Genomic DNA, 18,794 nt, shown 5'->3' with positions numbered 1-18,794 from the left:
GGTTTAGCGCCCTGGGGGTTTCCTTCTCCTTTAAAATGTGCTTTTCTGAAATTCAGAAATTCTGAATTTTACTTTTTGCATCACACATTAAAGGGGAAGGAAAGGCTAAAATTAAGTAAGCATCATCAGAAAGGTCTATATAATTACACCAGTAAACCCTCAAAGTAATGTTCCTCTGAGTCCTCTGTCAAAAGAAACACAACATTCCTTTCCTTCTATTATTTTCACATGGGCTTCTGTATCAGACTTCCTGTTTTCAGTATAAACCTCCAGGGCAGGGCATGAGCATGCTCAGTTTGCTCCTCTCTCCCTCCTCCCATCCCTGCTGTAATCTGAGCTCAGAGCTGTAAGTGAGCAGGGAGAGACTCGAGCAGGAAGTGATGTCACACCAAGCTTATATGGCAGCTTCTATCCTAAACAAAGACGGTCTCTACAGCTGTTTACTCAGGTATGGTAAAGCATTCTGCAGGAGAAGTATAGCATTCTAGCTTGCACTATTGTGGCTAATCTGTTGGCAATAAACTGTCTTGGAGCTTTCCTTCTCCTTTAAAGGAAAGGTTAAAACTAAGTAAGCCTCAGAAAGTTACACCTAAATATACCAGTAAACCCTCAAAGTAGTGCTGCTTTTTTTTTCTTGTGTTCTTTGAGTCCTCTGTCAAAAGAAACACAGCATTTCTTTCCTTCTGTTGTGTACACATGGGCTTCTATATCAGACTTCCTGCCTTCATCTTACACCTCCTTGCCCTGGGCGTGAGCATGCTCAGTTTGCTCCCCCCCCTTTTCTGCTGTACTCTGAGCAGGTAGAGACTCAGGCAGGAAGTGATGTCACACCAATATAATACTACAGCTGCTATCCTAAACAAACAGAGGTATGATAAAACATTCTACAGAATAAACATAACATTCTAGCTTGCACTATTGCAGCTAATCTATTGGCAATTAAATGTCCCTCTGGCTTTTCTTCTCCTTTAAATAAGATCCTATTATGGCCACTTTTAGCCAGGAGTTCAATTACTTGCACATTTGCTATTATGCATTGTGCAAAATATGAAAGCAGCAAATTGACAACGTGTCACTCCGAATTTATTTCTTCTGTGAAAAGGGCCAAGATTGTGGTTCAGCACAGCAGTCTGCCACAGTATGTTATGGTGTATATATGGTGTTTCACACAAAAGTGGATATTTGCAGGAGATTTTGATTTCTTAAAGAGATAAGGATACCAAAAATTAAACCATTTTTACATCTATCATAGTAAGGATAGATGTTTTGTTTGCTACTTTTAATTTTGCCATGAAGTATTTGCTCAAAGCTTTTTCATTACCCATATGACTCCCCGTGTTCATCTATGAGGGGGCTGCCATATTTGTGCAGCAGAAGTCTGTTAGCATTGGAAACTTTAAATGACAGGTTGACATGGGACAGTCAGGTTGGCAAAACATTTAGGAACATCAACTAGAAATTTACAAAAACAAGACCCTTTCAGCAAAAAAACAAATCAACATGACCTAAAGGTAACTTTGAATGTACATTAATATTTTAGAGAGTATTTTTTTAGTGTTAGTATCACTTTAAACATAGGAAATACTGACCAAATTAAGATTTGTTATTACCCTATATCTTCCCTGCTACCATATTTTAAGCATTACTGGCACCTGGATTGACAAGTACCTATAACACACACAAGATAAGAAAAAATGTTCTATTTATGTGGGGGGGGGGACAACTGCAGAGGACTGCCCCAGATAAAACATTTTCTTTGCTATCCTTTCACACTAGTAAATAGCCCTCCAACCAGCATATTAGCATTTGCACACACAAACTATTTTACACAAGTGATTTGCCCTATCTAAAAATTTGTAAGAACTATTTATATTTTTGGAGTCTGTACTTTACGTGTGTGGAGCTATTGTCCACCTTTTCAGAATTTTCATAAATACACCTATTTTAACAAGTGTTTGCAGTGCGGTATATTCAAGTAGAAATACCGTAATCTACTCATAAGGCTTTGTTTATTATTGCCCAGTAGTGAGCCGACCCTCACTCCACCAGCGTCCAAGTTCCTTTTATAGACCCTCGCCGACCCACCCGCCGAGGAGGTCACAAAAGGGGCGCGTGGCTATATATGCGGAAGCAGTTAGTATAAGGTGTGGACGAGGACAGCAGGAAGAAGAGCTCAACCCTGACCCACCCACAAATGGGGGTGCGAGGTCAGCCCGAACCCGACCCACCTGCAAGTAAACCCACAGGCCAGGCAGGCCCGCACATCACTATTGCCCAGTCTCAAGCAATGGATTATGAACTTATGTTTTGTATCATTTACTTTGGATTGCTTCTGACTGGATTCCAGAAAAGAACAGGAATTTTTTCCCCCACAGCCGGTTTCGGAAAAAATAAAAATCTTTGACACCTAAAATCTGCCTCGTTTATTTTTTTCACTAAACATGCTTGCTAAAAAAAAATAAAAAAATAATACCATTTAGCAACAAACCAAAGTAATTATAACACATGAGTAAGCTCTATAACCAATTGTTCAAGCAATAATAAATCAAACCCTAAACGTAAGAAACTTGTACCTTCCAAAATATCTTAATTCTTGTTGGCACTGCCAAACTTGCACACAACACAAAACTATTTGAAAAACCCCTCCATAAGGTCTAAGGGAATATAAACCCTAAAAACCAATATGGCCAAAAATGCCATATTTTATATACTGAACTTATTGCACCAGTCTAAAGCATTAGCATCTCAATAGCAAAAATGACCCATAACATAAAACTTGTCACAGGGGGTCACCATCTTGGTAAGTGTCTGGGACACCCACATGCTCAGTGGGCTCTGCGCAGCTGTTGAGAAGCTAAGCTTAGGGGTTGTCACAAATGATCAAGCAGAAAATGAGGTTGGTCTGTAATACAAGCTGATGCTACAGGGCTGATTATTAAATGCTGGTTTCTGTGCTGCCATGTAGTAATTATCTGTATTAATTACTAATCAGCCTTATCCTGTGACATTTCTATTCGGTGTACTGTATATTGTGAGTGGGTCCCTAAGCTCAGTAAGTGACAGCAGCACAGAGCATGTGCAGTGAATCAGCAGAAAATAAGATGGGGTACTGGGGCATCTTTGGAGACAGATTGTTACTGCTAAAGATCTGTGGTTGCAATGGGCTGGTACAGAAGCTCAAAACATGTAAAAAAAAAAAATGTAAAACATTTCTATCTTACTTTTTTAGTTAGGCTTTATTCTCCTTTAAAGGAATTTTCAGCATAAAAATAAAACTGGTTAAATAGATAAAGCTGTGCAAAACAAGACATGTTTACCATATAGTTAGCCAAAAATCTCAACAATAAAGGCTGGAGTGACTGGATGTGCAACATAATATTCAGAACACTACTTCCTGCTTTGCTGCTCTCTTGGTTTCCACTGATTGGTTACCAGGCAGTAAACAATCAGCGACTTGAGGGGGCCACATGGGTCATAACCGTTTGCTTTTGAACCTAACATGCATGCTAAGGATCAATTGAAAACTCACTGAAGTCCCATGTGACCCCCCCTTAAAGTCACAGAGTAACCGAGTTAGAGAGCTGAAAAGCAGGAAGTAGTGTTATGTTAGACATCCAGTCACTCCAGACATCCAGTCACTCCAGACTTTATAGATTACATTTTTTGCTAACTATATAGAAGCAGTGTTTATTTTGCATAGCCTATTTACCCAGTTTTTATTTTTACGCTTAACGGTTCCTTTAAATTACAGATGTATATCTGAAATATTGCTGAAAAAGCAATGTGCTTCATTTGTTTAAGGTAACTTAGTATGATCTAAGGAATGATTTTCTGAGAGCATTTTTTTTTTAGTTATTTAGCAGCTCTCCAGTTTGCAATTTCAGCAATCTGGTTGCTAGGGTACAAATTACCCTAGCAACCATGCATGGATTTGAATCAGAGACTGAAATATGAATAGAAAGATAAGTGAGAAAAAGTAGCAATAACAATAAGGGGCAGATGTATGAAGGGTCGAATATCGAGGGTTAATTAACCCTCGATATTCGACTAGGAACTAAAATCCTTCGACTTCGAATATCGAAGTCGAAGGATTTAGCGCAAATCCTACAATCGAACGATTATTCCTTCGATCGAACGATTAAATCCTTCGAATCGAACGATTCGAAGGATTTTAATCCAACGATCGAAGGAATATCCTTCGATCAAAAAAAACTTAGGCAAGCCTATGGGGACCTTCCCCATAGGCTAACATTGACTTCGGTAGCTTTTAGCTGCCGAAGTAGGGGGTCGAAGTTTTTTTTAAAGAGGCAGTACTTCGACTATCGAATGGTCGAATAGTCAAACAATTTTTAGTTCGAATCGTTCGAGTCGTAGTCGAAGGAGCCCATTCGATGGTCGAAGTAGCCCAAAAAACACTTCGAAATTCGAAGTTTTTTTTAATTCGAATCCTTCACTCGAGCTTCATGAATCGGCCCCTAAATGTGCAGCCTTACAGCCTTGAATTTCTGTTTTTAAAAAGCAGGAAATTGTGTCAAAAAAATAAAGTAGAACATACAAATAATGAAGACTGATTTTAAAGTTGCTAGTAATTGGACATTCTATAACATACTGAAAATTACCTCAAAGGTGAATCACCTCAAAGGAAAGTCATTTTATACTTGGGGGTGCCAAAAGTTAGGCACCCCCAAGTGATTCTATTTACTTACCCAACACTCCGGGACGATGCTCCTATCGGCAAAAAAACTGCACCGGCCCCCGGTTCTTCCAACGAGCACCATGGAGTGATTGGCTTCCTTTTTCTTTCTTCGAATTTTTGGGGGCAGACTCATATGCAGTAGAACGAAATAGCTGGGTTTTTTCGTTAAAGCACGGCTATTTGCTATACTGCACATGCGCAGCCACGAGCTGAAAGAAGGACAAGGATCGTTCCGTGGTGCTCACTTGAAGAAAAAAAATATGTTTTCCAGAACAAAAGAAAAACAAATGTTTTCCTAGATAAACAGAAACGCCCCCCCCCCGCTCCGGGAAATGTTCAAATCAAAACATCACAAAAAAGAAATGGGTTGACATTTAAAAACAAGAAAATTTAAAAATTAAAAGCATTAAATGTTTTGTTCTACAGTGCCAAATTCAAGTGATACTGAAGGTCACAACCTTCTTTGTCATAAGTGCGCCCAAGTCACCCACAGTAATTACTCCAACATGGCCAAGGCAAGGTGCTGTGAAGCTCAGGATCCCTATCAGTCATTCAGGGCTGGAGTATACACATTTATTAATACAGCCTATGGAAGCACTGTACGCACAACAATCCAAAAGGAAACTTCTCACTGCAGGTCGTGTCTTCAGTTAACATTGGGCTGAAGGCAGCCCAGGGGCACTATTGCTATCGCAAAACGTTGCAGATGTTCCATACCTACTAACACTGATGCAAGTACATATCAGGAACATCGCTGACAAGCTAAAAACATTACCACTTCATTTAAAATGAACCAACAATAAACTATTACAGATATAGAATCCGTTATCCAGTAGCTCCCAATATGCCAAGGCCTTTTCCCTTAGACTTCATTTTAATCAAATAATTCAAAACAGTTTTAATTATTTCTTCAAAGGGTCTTTAAATTAACTTTTAATATGATGCAGAGTGATATTCTGAGACAATTTACAATTGTTTTTTTATTTTTTATTTGTGGCATCATTTGCAATTTCAGTCATCTGGTTGCTAGAGTCCAAATTACCCTAGCAACCATTCACTTATTTGAATAAATATTGGACTATGAATAGGAGAGGGTCTGAATAGAAAGATGAGTAAAAAAAAAAAAAAAGTTGCAATAACTATACATTTGTAGCGTTACAGAACATTTGTATCTAGATGGGGTCAGTGACCCCCATTTGAAAGCTGGAAAGAGTCAGAATAAAAAGGCAAATAATTCAAAACTATAAAAAAGAAAAAAATAAGTCCAATTGAAAAGTTGCTTCGAATTTGCATTTCTATAACCTACTAAAAGTTAATTCAAAGGTGAACCAACCCTTTAATAATAAAACTATACCTTGTACTTGATCCAAAACAAGAATTAATCCTATTGGAACCTGCTATGGTCCTCAAAATTGCAGCAATCAGCGCATTCTGACAGCCACTTTCTATTCACACACCAGAACACAAAACACAATTGCAGTCATTAAAATCTCTTAACGAGTTACTTGGCATGGCTTGCTGAAAATGATGATCACAAGGCATGTAATGTAGCTCAGACACTTTTCTGACACATGATTTAACAAATGAGCAGATGGCAACACCTTTATTACCCTTAAAGAAGAAGGTAACCCTGTAGGAAAAAAAAAAACCCTTACCCCCCTCCCTCCTGGCGAACTGCCCCATACTTTATACTTACCCCTCGTTGCAGATTCTGGCAGCGGACTTCAAGGTATCCATCTTCCGGGTCCTTGGTAAGCTGACTGGAGATCGGCAATCTCCGTCAATTTAGGCGCATGCGTGCGCAGTTGATGAAAACCTACTAATTGCTCCAACTGCGCATGCACCCGACATACTGATCTCCCAGTCAGCTTAGCGAGGACCCGGAAGATGGATGCCGCGAAATGTAATCAGTGAACAGCCTCTTTGAAATCTTTAGATAACTGCCACTCTGGTTGTTATGGTTCACAGTAAGGCTGCAGGATCCCCTTAATCACTTAAAAAATACTTCTACTCCTCTAACCCTCTCTGCCCCTTCCCGCAGGAATTTACGTTGGCTGTTGGCTCATGCGCATGTTCAATAAAGAAATTCCTGTGACGGATGGGGGAAGAGTATTATATTGGTAGATAATGCACACCCTCAATCCCCAAGGTCCTATTGGGTATAAAAACCAATTACGAAAATAAATAGAAGGTGGACTGCAAAACCAATATATTAAAAGAACAATTTATTATATAATCACAAAAACACTGGCCGGCCAGAAAACTCACTGAATTTAAAAACAGTATGGTTGTGCGTTGTAGTTCAACAAGATAGAAAAGTTATTTCCCAGAAGTTGGAGCTGGGATTTTAAAGTAGTGGAGTGTGCAGAGTATTTAATTAGATATAGCAAACAGGCTGGCTGAATTTAGAGAGATTATAAAAAGGGGTATATTGGGGCCCCCCCCACTCCCTCCTCCATGCCAGCTGCACAGGCCCCCCCAAAAAAAAGTTGGAATAATCTCACCCGATACACAGTTCCAGAATTTCTCAAGTGCATGCTCAGTTTTTCTCAGCTCAGATTATGAACACACCCTCCAGCCAATGAAGAGATATCATTGCTGGTTCCCATATAAACTAGCTGTCTGATACTATTTTTTTTTCTCCTAACCATCTCTCCTGAGCTCAGCTTTACCATTACAGTGCTCAACCCCAGCAGAACTTTTTATCTATGCATGTTGCGCCTCCGTTAACCTGCATTCTACATTGTATTAACTTTACAGCAAACATGTCCTGTTTGCAGATGTCAATGTTACTCATGTGTCAGAGGGAAAACGGCTGACGGGTGAAAGCTGTTTTAGGAAAATGTGATGGCGCTGGCAAATGATGGGGTATATGCAGTACAAATGAGGTGGCTTGGGTGAGGAAGATATGACCAACTTCGACACATGGTAGCAACATGTAGGCTTTACATGTCATTTAAGATATACATGAGTCAAAAAGTTTGTTAACTATAATAAAATCCTTAAGTGGCATAGATAAAAAAAAACTATAGCCTTTAGAAAAAGGGACCCAAGTATGAGAAAATGTAGATTTTACTTTGTACCCAAACACCTAGACAACTAGTTGACTGAGGCATGATCGCCTCAGGGTCCCCAGATAAATGAAAAAACACATGCCTGTTCTCCCTGCTTGAGCCTTAGCTCCAATCAGGTAAGTGCACTTTTTACAGTAACAATATTGGGGGGGTTGGAAAACTCACAGCACACATCTGACAAGTGTAAATACCTATACAAGCTTTTCTGCTCTTTTGCCATCATAAGTTTTATTGTCCTGTTTGACTGGCGTTTGTATGCTAATCACAATGTTCATTTCAATTGTTTTTTTGTTTTTTTTTGCAACTTTAGTTAAATTTATGTAACATTCTGCGTATGCATTACTGTCGATTCCTTGCTTATACCTGTAAAACTAATTGCAAGTGTAATTGGGACCTATATCACCATCCACTGTGTAATATTTTTATTACTTTGATTAAATTAGATTTTAAATTGTTATTGCATTAGGCACTGTTCTTAATTAAATGTTTTTCTGTACAGTACGCAAGACTTAATTTTGTCTGTAAATGTAAGCGAGGATAGATTGATCAGAACATGCTTAAATGGCTCCATGTTGGGGCACTCGCATAGTGATTGAATGCAGTAACCCGCTCATTATACGTGACGCCAGAAGCGTGTTACGTACACTAGCTCTGAAATGGCAGCTCGCACCAAGAGCTCCCTCCCAGTGCAAGTGTCCTAGCCCTGGTGATGATGGTGGGGGTGGGGGAGGATTAAAAAAAAATATGGGGATAATATTTTGGCACCCCGCCCCAGCTAATTAAAATGCCACAGCAAATTAAAATGCAAAATCTATTCTTCGGGCTGTTGCTCCTCTTTATGAAAAAAAAATGCACCAGCCTTGGAGATTTTTTTAAGCATCTCTGTGCCTCAATCTTACCTGTATTTTACAGGTATTACCTGCGCAGGCTTTAGACTTGGAACTGTATACCAAAATCTGAAAAGTTTTAGTATACTAGGCAAGTTCAAGTCTAAATCTAGCTACAAATGCCTGGCCCTGGGAACTGCAAGAAAGATGACTAAATATCTGGCAGATGTGGACTGAACTGAAAAAATTTAAAATGTTTCCTGGTCATATATATTCATTTTACAAAATACATTATAAAGCCAGCATATAGCACATATGCACACCAACTCGACTTCAAAATATTCTATAGAATATAAAATTCTACTTCACAAGTACCGGTCAAATCTTAAGACAACTCATAATAGCTATATGCAATACCATTGTAAAGCAGGTCTGTGTTTCTTTTGGTACTGTGTAGAATAATCCTTTGCATTGGTTAACAGGAAGCAGTTAGCAAGGTGTAAATAGGTAATTTAAAGGTGAAAAGAATTCCTTGCTAATGTCACTTGTATTTGTGTCTTAGACTTGTTTCTCAAGCTTGGCTCCCCATATATTGCTGAACTTCAAACACCCAGAAACAAAAAAAAATCTTTCAATACCAGAATTTAATTATTATATTTTACAGTTCAATATCTTTGGGAGCCAAAGTTATTAAAAAGAAAGTCAATGGCTCAGACAAATTCAAGTTCATCTACGGAACTACAAAAATACTAAAAATATACAATATATAGAATGAAGTAATTCTGCAAATATGACAAAACCTTTGAAGAAAGCAATTAATAGGACTGAAGACTTGATAACACAGCAGACTCACAATTTTAATAGATAAACCATGCCCTGTACTAAATGAATCATTGGCATTTGCAAAGAGTCCAACACCCCATAAAAATGGGGCATGTCGCACAAAAATAAAAACGCATGAGTAGATCAGTATAAATATCATAATAAATTTCTGAAACCAGGTTTTTCAGAAAGGATCAACTTTTCCATAAAGGCCTGGGAAATGCCTTATACAGATCAATAAGGAAAGGCTTCATACACTTAGGGGTGCCAAATGTTAGGCACCCCCAATTGATTTTATTGACTTACCTGAAACCCCGGGCCGGTGCTCCAATCAGCAGAAAACTGCACCGGCCCAGGGTTATACCACTTCCGTCTTCCTCTTTCCTTCACGCGGTTGCGCACGCGCAGTAGAAGGAAAAGCCAAACTTTAACTAAAAAGTCTGCTATTTCGTTCAGCTGCGCACTAATTCGCCCTGGGAAATTTTAAGAAAGAAGAAGCCAGAAGAGGATCACTCTGTGGTGCTCGCTGGAAAAACCACGGGCCGGTGACGATAGGAGCACTGGCCCAGGGTTTCAGGTAAGTCAATACAATCACTTGGGGTGCCTAACATTTGGCACCCCCAAGTGTACAAAGCCTTTCCTTCTCCTATAATGCATTACATAATTGCCAGCAGGCTAAAAACAAAACTAAGTTTTGCAACATTTGAAGATCTTGATACACTAAACTTAAATATTTTGGCTGGATTATTTACTATGTAAGGAAAGCTTCTATATAGTAGGGTCACTTGATAGTAGTTACTCACCACGTCAATGAAGTGGCCCAGGTGCACCGCCCTGGGCCCTCAGCACAAGGGGCGGATAAACCGAAATCTCAAATTGGAGCAGGCACTCAAGGGCAAAAACTTCCACCAGGCAGATGTTCAAATGTGAAGAAGTTTATTGTGTCAGAGAGCCTGACGCGTTTCGTGTTCCAAACACTTAATCATAGGCATAGTTACTATGTAACAGTGGAATGAAATGCCTGAGCAATGTGTTTTCATAACTCAGGAATTAAAGGCTAGTGATATTCTACTCTGCATATTAAAGAACCCAATTGCTATTTTTATACTTCGAAATTAGTGATTTCAAAAGTTCCCCACGCTCATCTTTACAGATGAGGTCACCAATACCCTAGCTTAGTTAACCAATGTTTCCTGTGGCCGCAGACAGTCTATACCCTTTAACTCAGGGGTGCCCAAAAGGTAGATCGGGATATACCAGTAGACCTTTTTAGCTGGTGATCAGTATATCTCAAGACACTGTCATCAGTGTTTAAATCGCCCTTCTGTTTCATGCTTTTCATTCAGATATTTAAGTTAAAGGTTACATAAAAAAATAGTAGTTTGTTAGCAATATACATTTTCTCAAATCAATATTTAAGTAATATTTTCCATGGAACATAATTGTAACTGCTTTAATGGATGTAGATCCGATTATTACATCATCACTAAAAGTAGACGATGCATTAATAAAGTATGGGCACTCCTGCTTTAACTGGTAACACCTGCCAACCAATTCTCTACTTCACTCAACTCACAAGCCCCTTCTCTGCAAGTACCTTTCTACAGGAGCCTTCTGCACATGCCCCCACCTTACCATGCTCATTTACATGTCAAATTATGCCAATTAGATCAGTGAAGTAGTAGTGCTTCACGACAGCCCTGACTGTGTGACGAGATCACAACATAGACAACTACTGATAACTGTAGCTGATCGGTCCCATGGGGCTAACGGATTGATACCATACAAGTGGCCATACTGCCAAAATAATCTTAGGAGAAGGAAGACATGTGGCATACATTCACTTTCTTAACTGGAACTACATTGTGCACTAATGCAGTGGCACAAAATGTTTTAACATATTCAACAAACAAGATATACAGATGTCTATTATATAGAGCTATTGGACAAGATCACCTGTGCTACTTAATTGGTACATATATCACCAGCTTGTCTCAGGGCATCTGTGACCCTTTGTTAGGTTACAGAGTGGGAACAGGGGGTTCTTAGAAGGGATACTTTCAAAAGTATATGGATAGGTACTATTCATTTAAAATAAGTGTGATCATTACATAGTTAAATCAGATTGAAATATACCAAAGCCAATCAAGTTCAACAACTCCAAATGAAACCCAGTGCCCATACATACACACACTGACCCCTCCATACACTCAAACCATATGTACCAATATCTATACCAATTGTAGATTTTAGTACCACAATATCCTATGATATTATGCTTGTCCAATAAAACATCCAAGCATTAACAGAATAAGCCATCTCATCATCCGGCAGGGCATTCCACAACCTCACTGTGAAGAACCACCTATGCTGATTCAAATGAAAGTTCCATACCTCTAGTCTAAACAGGTGGCATCTGGTGTGGTGATCCTCTTATAGGGAAAAAATGCAACCTGCCATTTGTTTTTAATGTACTTGTAAAGTGTAATCAATAACCGCAAAATCTTCTTTAATACAGGACTAATCTTGGCTATACTAAAGGTACCGAAAACCTCCCAGCAAAGGTGTCACTGGAAGTTGTAGATAATATCTTTGAACAGCCTAATTTTATATATAAACTTGATAAGATTTCAGAAACGGCATCAGTGAGAGGTAAAGAAAGGCTGCATGTCTAACCTCTTTTCAAGTACTCTGTGCCTCCCTGGGACATGAACTTCAGGTCCAGGATACTAGAATGGCATCACTTATGGACAGGACACCAGTTGTCAAATGAAGTCACGTGTATGAAAGTTTAGCATTCGTAAGGCTACCATTATATATACTTTAATTTTTTTTAAAAAAGGTTAAAAGCACATATAATCATGATAAATGCTTATATAGCCTTTTACCCAAAAAAAGGGGAAACCGGAAGTCAAAAACATAACAGAATAAAAGTTAGGTTATGGTTGTACACGGTGCATATTGTAATTTTGACTTGGTTGCATTGTAATTTATTCTGTATCAGTATCGTCTTTGCTACTGGGGTAAGATTGGTGTGGGGTATGCTTTTATGTATCTTGTACAGGGTACCAAGGATCCCAAATTTGGGCACATTTGGTTTTTACCTCTGGTATATATACTTTAATCTTAATTGTACCTGAAGCCTTCCCACCTACTGCCGTAACTGAAAAAAAGCAACATATACGCTACATTTATGACAAATTATTTTATGGGATGGGGGGGCTTTATTTTGATCATAGTAAAATCCCCTAAATGTAATTAAAAGCACAAAAGTTTGCCCGGTTACAGTAAAGCTGCCCATACACTAAAAGATCCACTCGTTTGGCGACATCGCAAAACAAGCAGATCTTTCGCCCAATATGCCAGCCAAAATATCGGATTATAAGGAGCAATGGGCTCAGACTGTTCGATCTCCTTAAAAATTAAACCTCCCCGATTATGGATGCATCGAATCCACTATTTGGGATTGGCGAAAGATTTCGGCTGAATACCAAACCAAATCCTAATTTGCATATACAAATTAGGGGCAGGAAAAAGTGGCAAAAATTCTTTTGAGATGAAAAGTTACATGATTTCCCTACCCTCCCTTAATTTACATATGCAAATTAGGATTCGGATAGGCCAGGCAGACGGAGTCGGCCGAATCCTACTGAAAAAGGCCGAATCCCGAACCCTGATTTAAGTGCATGCCAATTCCCAATCGATATCGTGGCCAAATCTCAATCGGGAAGTCCCCATACAAGGGCAGATAAACTACAGAATTGCGCTAAAAGACGGATATCGGCAGCTGTAATCTGCCCGTGTATTGCCACCTTAACCCATAGCAACCAATGAGATGTTTGCTTTTAAGTAGGTGGTACCACCTACTGATTGGTTGTTGCAGATGACTAGCAAGCCTTACACCCTATTACATAACCCTCTATGACTACTAGTCATGTCCTTCCACATACTTTTAGCAAAGTTTCCTTCACCGTGTAGTTTGGAGACGGAGGGAATGACATAGAAGTGGAATGGCTACAGCCACATAAAGGCGTTGAGGATATCACTAAGGAATAAACTAGTTCGTATCACACGCCAGCTTGTCGGACACCACGTAAAGCAGCGTGAATCCCGCCGCCACACCCATGGAAAAAGCTCCGTTGTACCCAGCGTTTTCGTAAACAACGTCGACCTGTGGTGTGGTTTTCTCACCATTTAACACAGCCCTGCCACCAAACCTAAAAATGGAGACCGCAAAAACGACAGGGATTGTAGCGTACAAAACGCGCCATTGGGTGGAACGCCGAGAGAAAATGGGCGGGGCACACTACGCAGAGGGAAAGTCGCATTAGAAGCGGATAAGCAGGGAGACCGCGTCAAGTTACTACAACTTTGGGGACCATTTCCTTGAAATGCCTCGCTTCCCAAACCAGTATGTGAAAGGACACCCTCTACATTGGCAGTCACTAAAAAGTCGTGCGTTATTTAATACACTTGTAAAGAACAAAGCAGTAGTAGTATTTCAGTTGTGTTCCCTTTGCAGTATTTAATGTTCACACTCACTTTACTCACGCGTCCAAAGTTAGCCTGTCGCTTCGTCATTCGTAAGGGGATAGTAGTGTTCCACTCCGTCAAAGGAAACAGGAGCCGACCACGTTTCTAAAGAGAACGCAAAGGTGCCGGTCCGCCTGCTCTCTGTGTGCTCCCGCGCAACAGCAGAGGCCGCCAGCGAGCTCCCGCTATCCGCGTGGGCAAGATAAAGCTTCCTCCAGTGACGTCAGCAAGAGGGTGGCGCAATGAGTGGAATAACCCTGACGAGTGCGGACGCGATTTAAAGTTTGTGGTAAAACGTTGTAGCTGGTGCCCAGTCAACGCCTATCGACAGTAGAACAGATGGAGATTTCCTCGGTTAAAGGTGATACTACCCATTTACTACTGAGTGCAATACAACATTCAACCTCTCCCTTCATCCAGCAACAGATGATCGCTTTGGGTATTCCCAACACCTGCGTTAGGGGCGGGGATCAGGAATCTGTGCTTCAGCAGCTGCTCCAATAGCCGCACTTTTGGGACAGTAAGAGAAATTGTAAAACACAACATGAACGATTTACCGGCCAGTCCAGCCTGTGGCCGCCCATACTACTGGACTACAATTCCCAGAATGCTCATAGGTGCTCGAGCTTCACAATGAGCCCTGACCGTTTATAAAAGGCCAATTAGTTAACCGTTTGCGTTATACTGATCAATATTATTTCATTGATAACTAGGTTTTAACCACTTATGCTGCTATAGTAATTTAAATGTTATTTAACCAGACCAATTGTTATTAAACTTAAAGTGTTGGTGGTTTACCTTTAAGTAAACTTTTGGTATGTAACAGAATGGCCAATTCTAAGCAACTTTTCCATTGTTTTTCATTATTATTTATAGTTTTATAATTATTTGCCTTTTTCTAGCTTTCAATTGGGCGTCACTGACCCCATCTAAAAAGCAAATGCTCTGTAAGGCTACTAATTTATTATTGTTCCTTTTTATTACTCCCATTTCTATTCAGACCCTCTCCTATTCATATGCCAGTCTCTTATTCAAATCAATGCATGGTTGCTAGGGTAATTTTGGACCCTAGCGACCAGATTGTTTATAATGCAAATTGAGTATTTGCTAAATAACTCAAAAACATTAATTAATAAAAATGAAAACCAATTACAAATTGCCTCAGAATATAACTCTCTACATCATACTAAAAGTTATTTCAAAGGTGAACAACCCCTTTTAAGTGAGGTGAGAGCTCCTGGCAGCAATCCATCCTCCACCAATAGAAAACACCTGCTGCTAGAATGTTTCTCTATTCTGCTATTCTACCATACCACGCGATCTTCTATGCTCCACTTCTATTATTACATCAAGGCTACTGATAGTATGCTCACACAGCCGCTATGCTCATGGTTTATTATACTGGCTCAATAATGGATTCAATGGTGGACACATTTTGAAAGAATCTCCACTCATTTTCATTTATTTATATTTGTTTCATTCTATACATATGTCCAATATACATAACGTCAATTCTCTTTTTCTAATTATTTGCAAATCAAAGTACTATAGAAATCTGTAGTCTCTGCAGTCTGCACAACTTGTTCTGACTTCTGCAACAGTGTAGCTGGTTAGAGACCTGGACTTATGCTAAATAATTCCAGGGGTCAGAACCAGTGAATAGAAAGGGGGGTGACCGTTTTCAGCAGCAATTGTTCTTTACAGGCACGTTTAATACCACTGGAAATGTTTATAATAACGTTCTTTCATTATGGGGAAAAAATGTTTTGGTGGATATTTGTATAGTTAAAGAGTAACTTTTGACAGTGCAGTGATTCAGACCTTAAATGCAGTTTTGCTTTGTGATCGTATCCAGTGGCATGCCTTTGCTGGTTAGAGTTCACTGCCACAAAGTATTTGGTTTGAGCGAATGTGACTATGGCACTAGGAAAGCAAAGTACAGGTAGACACTTTACAGGGAGGACAGATTGCAGCACTACGAAAGTTCTATGCATGGTCTTATGTGGTTGATCCACATCACTTATGTCTTACCTACAAAAATCTTTCCTCAGATGTATATTACCTCCATCTACATTTTCTATAACGTTCCCACAACCAAGTGCTCATTAAACCTCAAGGGCTAGGGTACAAGAGAAAGGATTCATCATCATCAAGAAATGTAACTAATGCAGCGGTTGCATCTTTTAACAACACCCAGGCACACACATGTGACAGATTTATTTAAACTACATTCATACAAGTGATGATTGGCCAATCGATATCAGTATCCCAAGTGATCCACTTATCCCAGCCCTAAGCAGATCAAGGTAAAACTACTGAGTCCTTGGTGGATCCCATTCAGTAGCCTGTCATGAAAAACGAAACTGTCATTATGAGAAATTGCCAGTATAAGTATGTTTGTGGTTTATAATGTAAAATGACTGTCGGTGAATTGTGCAATGAAAACCTGTTATCTTGCATTGGATTTTCCACTGATTAGTTACCCCATTATCTATTCGTTAGCCACCTCTGTGCCTTTTAGTCAATGGTAACACTCCAGGCTGACATTTGCCCTTCAGCAGTGGCAGGGTTAAACGTGTGTGCCCAACACCTAAGTGTTTGCAGTGCTAGCAGCACCTAGCTATGGACAGTAACTGCTTTGATGGAAACTCCCATTCACAATGCATGCAGTCCTGCATCTCTTAGGGAAATAAATGGACACAAATGATCCCACTTACCTTCTTCTGTCAGTAGAGCTTAGTCTTCGCAAAAATGGGTATAAAGCAGATGATGGAACCAAGTCGGTTGTAAAAAAAAAAAAAACAATGGTTAAAAAAAAAAGCAGCAACCGCCTAACTGAGCGGATCTGTAATCGCAACCCACACAACGAGACCGGCCAAGGAATATTACACAAAGAAACCTGCGGCCGGGGAAAGAAAAGAAGAAAAATGGAGCAAATAAACAAGAAAGGGAGAAGATACTGCAAGTGAATGGGAGCAGCCCCTGGCTTACTACTCGATGGTGCTAATGAAAAAATGAAAGGGTTGCAAAAACAAAGAGACGGGGAGGGATGCCAATGCGTGTGTACGTGTGCCTCTCTTTATTATTAGCATTTGCTTCCCTTGGAACCCTTTAATTGGGCGCTGCAAAGACGATCTGCGGTATCCTCTAGCACTAAAAAATGGGTGGAGGGGGCTCATAAAAAAATAAAAAAACACAACAAAAAAACGAAAAGGGGAGAGGGATTTAGGAAAGAGGGAGGATGGCCGACTTCTAATAGCCCCTTATGGGTGAGCTTTAATGCAATAATCAGCTTGCCCGCTCCCTTTGCTGTGCTGCTGCAGACACCTGCCCGCTGTATTGGTGCTGCTCAGGGCTCTCAGGTCTCCTGTTGGCGAGAGCGGGCCACGCCCACTGGGGGACGCGGATAAGGCGATGGGCGTGTGTCCGCTTCAGCATTCCCGACCAGTGCTAATTGCTGACCTATAAAGTTTCACTTGTTCAAAGGCACGGGCTACTTGACTGTGTGCAATGCAGAAAGAGATGGCAGCAAAGGACTGAGCCAAGGTCATTGAGAGAGATATATATATAAACACTGCACCTTGTGCGGGGCTACAGCCAAAGGTCTACCGAGCCAACATTCTATCATCCTGCAAACGGCCCTTCCCCCATGAAAAAAAATGCTTATGTTTGAATCACCTGTAATGAAAGCGTTCGTGATTCTACGGAAGCGGGTTTGGTTAGCTAAATGATCCAATTCTATTAGCAGAATGTATGCCTGGTTATATGAGTATGGCATAAAGATGTTTTCAGACTATACTGCAGTGTGATGCGAGCCTGGCTTTGTTAGGGGAAACCTGATGTGCTGGAGTAGCTGTTACTCAACGCCAGTGGATCCCAGCCATCCCCTTTATACCAATCAGTCCTTAGCCAGAGTCAGTCACGCTTCACTTAGCAAAAATGGACCAAATGAAACGAGTAGCCAATTATCCTATTTCACAAAATATTAATCTGTCTAAATCCCATCTTCCAGTTGGATTGTTTGATTGCTCATAGGGGGTGCTGGCTAAATGAATCCAAAACATACATTGGTATTGATAAGCGACCCTGCAATGATCTGCGATTATTAAACCTTCCTTTCAGGTATTGTACTACAACTCTCATAAATTGGAAATCCACCTTTGGTTCCAAAGTAAAGTTTAACCGCGTTATGAAACTGGCAGGTATTTTACTACGTTTCGGCACGTTCTCTTCGGGTAAACAACGCTGTGAGCTATACGATTATCCCTCAACGTGTCCACTCTGTTGTGCTTCTGCATCAATACTCTTGTTCATTTTTGTACTCCAGACTGAGCTACTTCCTTATTCCTAAGCGTTCTAATATCCTTAAAAAATGAGATGGTCTTGAGGATTTAATTGTTTTACCCATATTTATAGCCTGGCAGTCAGTCGTTTGTTCTGATTTGAGTTAACTCCATCCCAGTTACAGTCACTCTAGCTCAGGGATCCCCAACTTTTTGAACCCGTGAGCAACAATCAGAAGTAAAGGGAGTTGGGGAGCACACTAGCAAGGCTTTGTTTGGCAGTGCCCTTGGGTTTTATGCAACCAAATTTTGCCTCTGGGCCTGGAATTCAAAACTAAGCTCCTGCTTTGAGGCCACTGGGAGCAACATCCAAGGGGTTGGAGAGCAACATGTTGCTCATGAGCTATTGGTTGGGGATCACTGGTCTAGCTTGTGTAGCACAAGTTACACATGCATATATCCAATTTCTGCCAATATAGTTCTCATTTCATGTTTACATATTTACTGTGTATTTTTAAGTGCCTTTTTGTGATATGTACTAGCTGGAGCCAAGTCGTCT

General features: G+C 40.2%; 1 protein-coding gene across 18 annotated transcripts in view; it reads right to left on the bottom strand.

Moving 5' to 3' along the window:
* The window catches only part of elavl2.S (ELAV like neuron-specific RNA binding protein 2 S homeolog), a 66,387-nt gene extending 49,042 nt beyond the window's left edge, over positions 1-17,345 (bottom strand). For 3 of the 18 annotated variants that reach the window (XM_041580091.1, XM_041580097.1, XM_041580096.1), the window contains exon 1: positions 13,962-14,615. Coding sequence is in view for 1 of the 18 variants with exons in the window: in XM_018243780.2 (XP_018099269.1) it covers positions 13,962-14,000 (39 nt within the window). In the remaining 17 variants the exon portion in view is untranslated. Of the gene's footprint in view, positions 1-4,706; positions 4,726-13,369; positions 13,913-13,961; positions 14,617-16,669 lie in introns of those variants that run through there. The other 15 variants (XM_018243781.2, XM_041580095.1, XM_041580099.1 and 12 more) reach the window with 10 other exon arrangements.
* Between the last annotated feature and the right edge of the window lie 1,449 nt (positions 17,346-18,794).

The sequence above is a fragment of the Xenopus laevis genome, chromosome 1S (assembly GCF_017654675.1).
Source record: "Xenopus laevis strain J_2021 chromosome 1S, Xenopus_laevis_v10.1, whole genome shotgun sequence".
Lineage (NCBI taxonomy): Eukaryota > Metazoa > Chordata > Amphibia > Anura > Pipidae > Xenopus > Xenopus laevis.
Note: the sequence above shows the minus strand (reverse complement) of the source record. Positions and strands in the feature narration are given on the sequence as shown.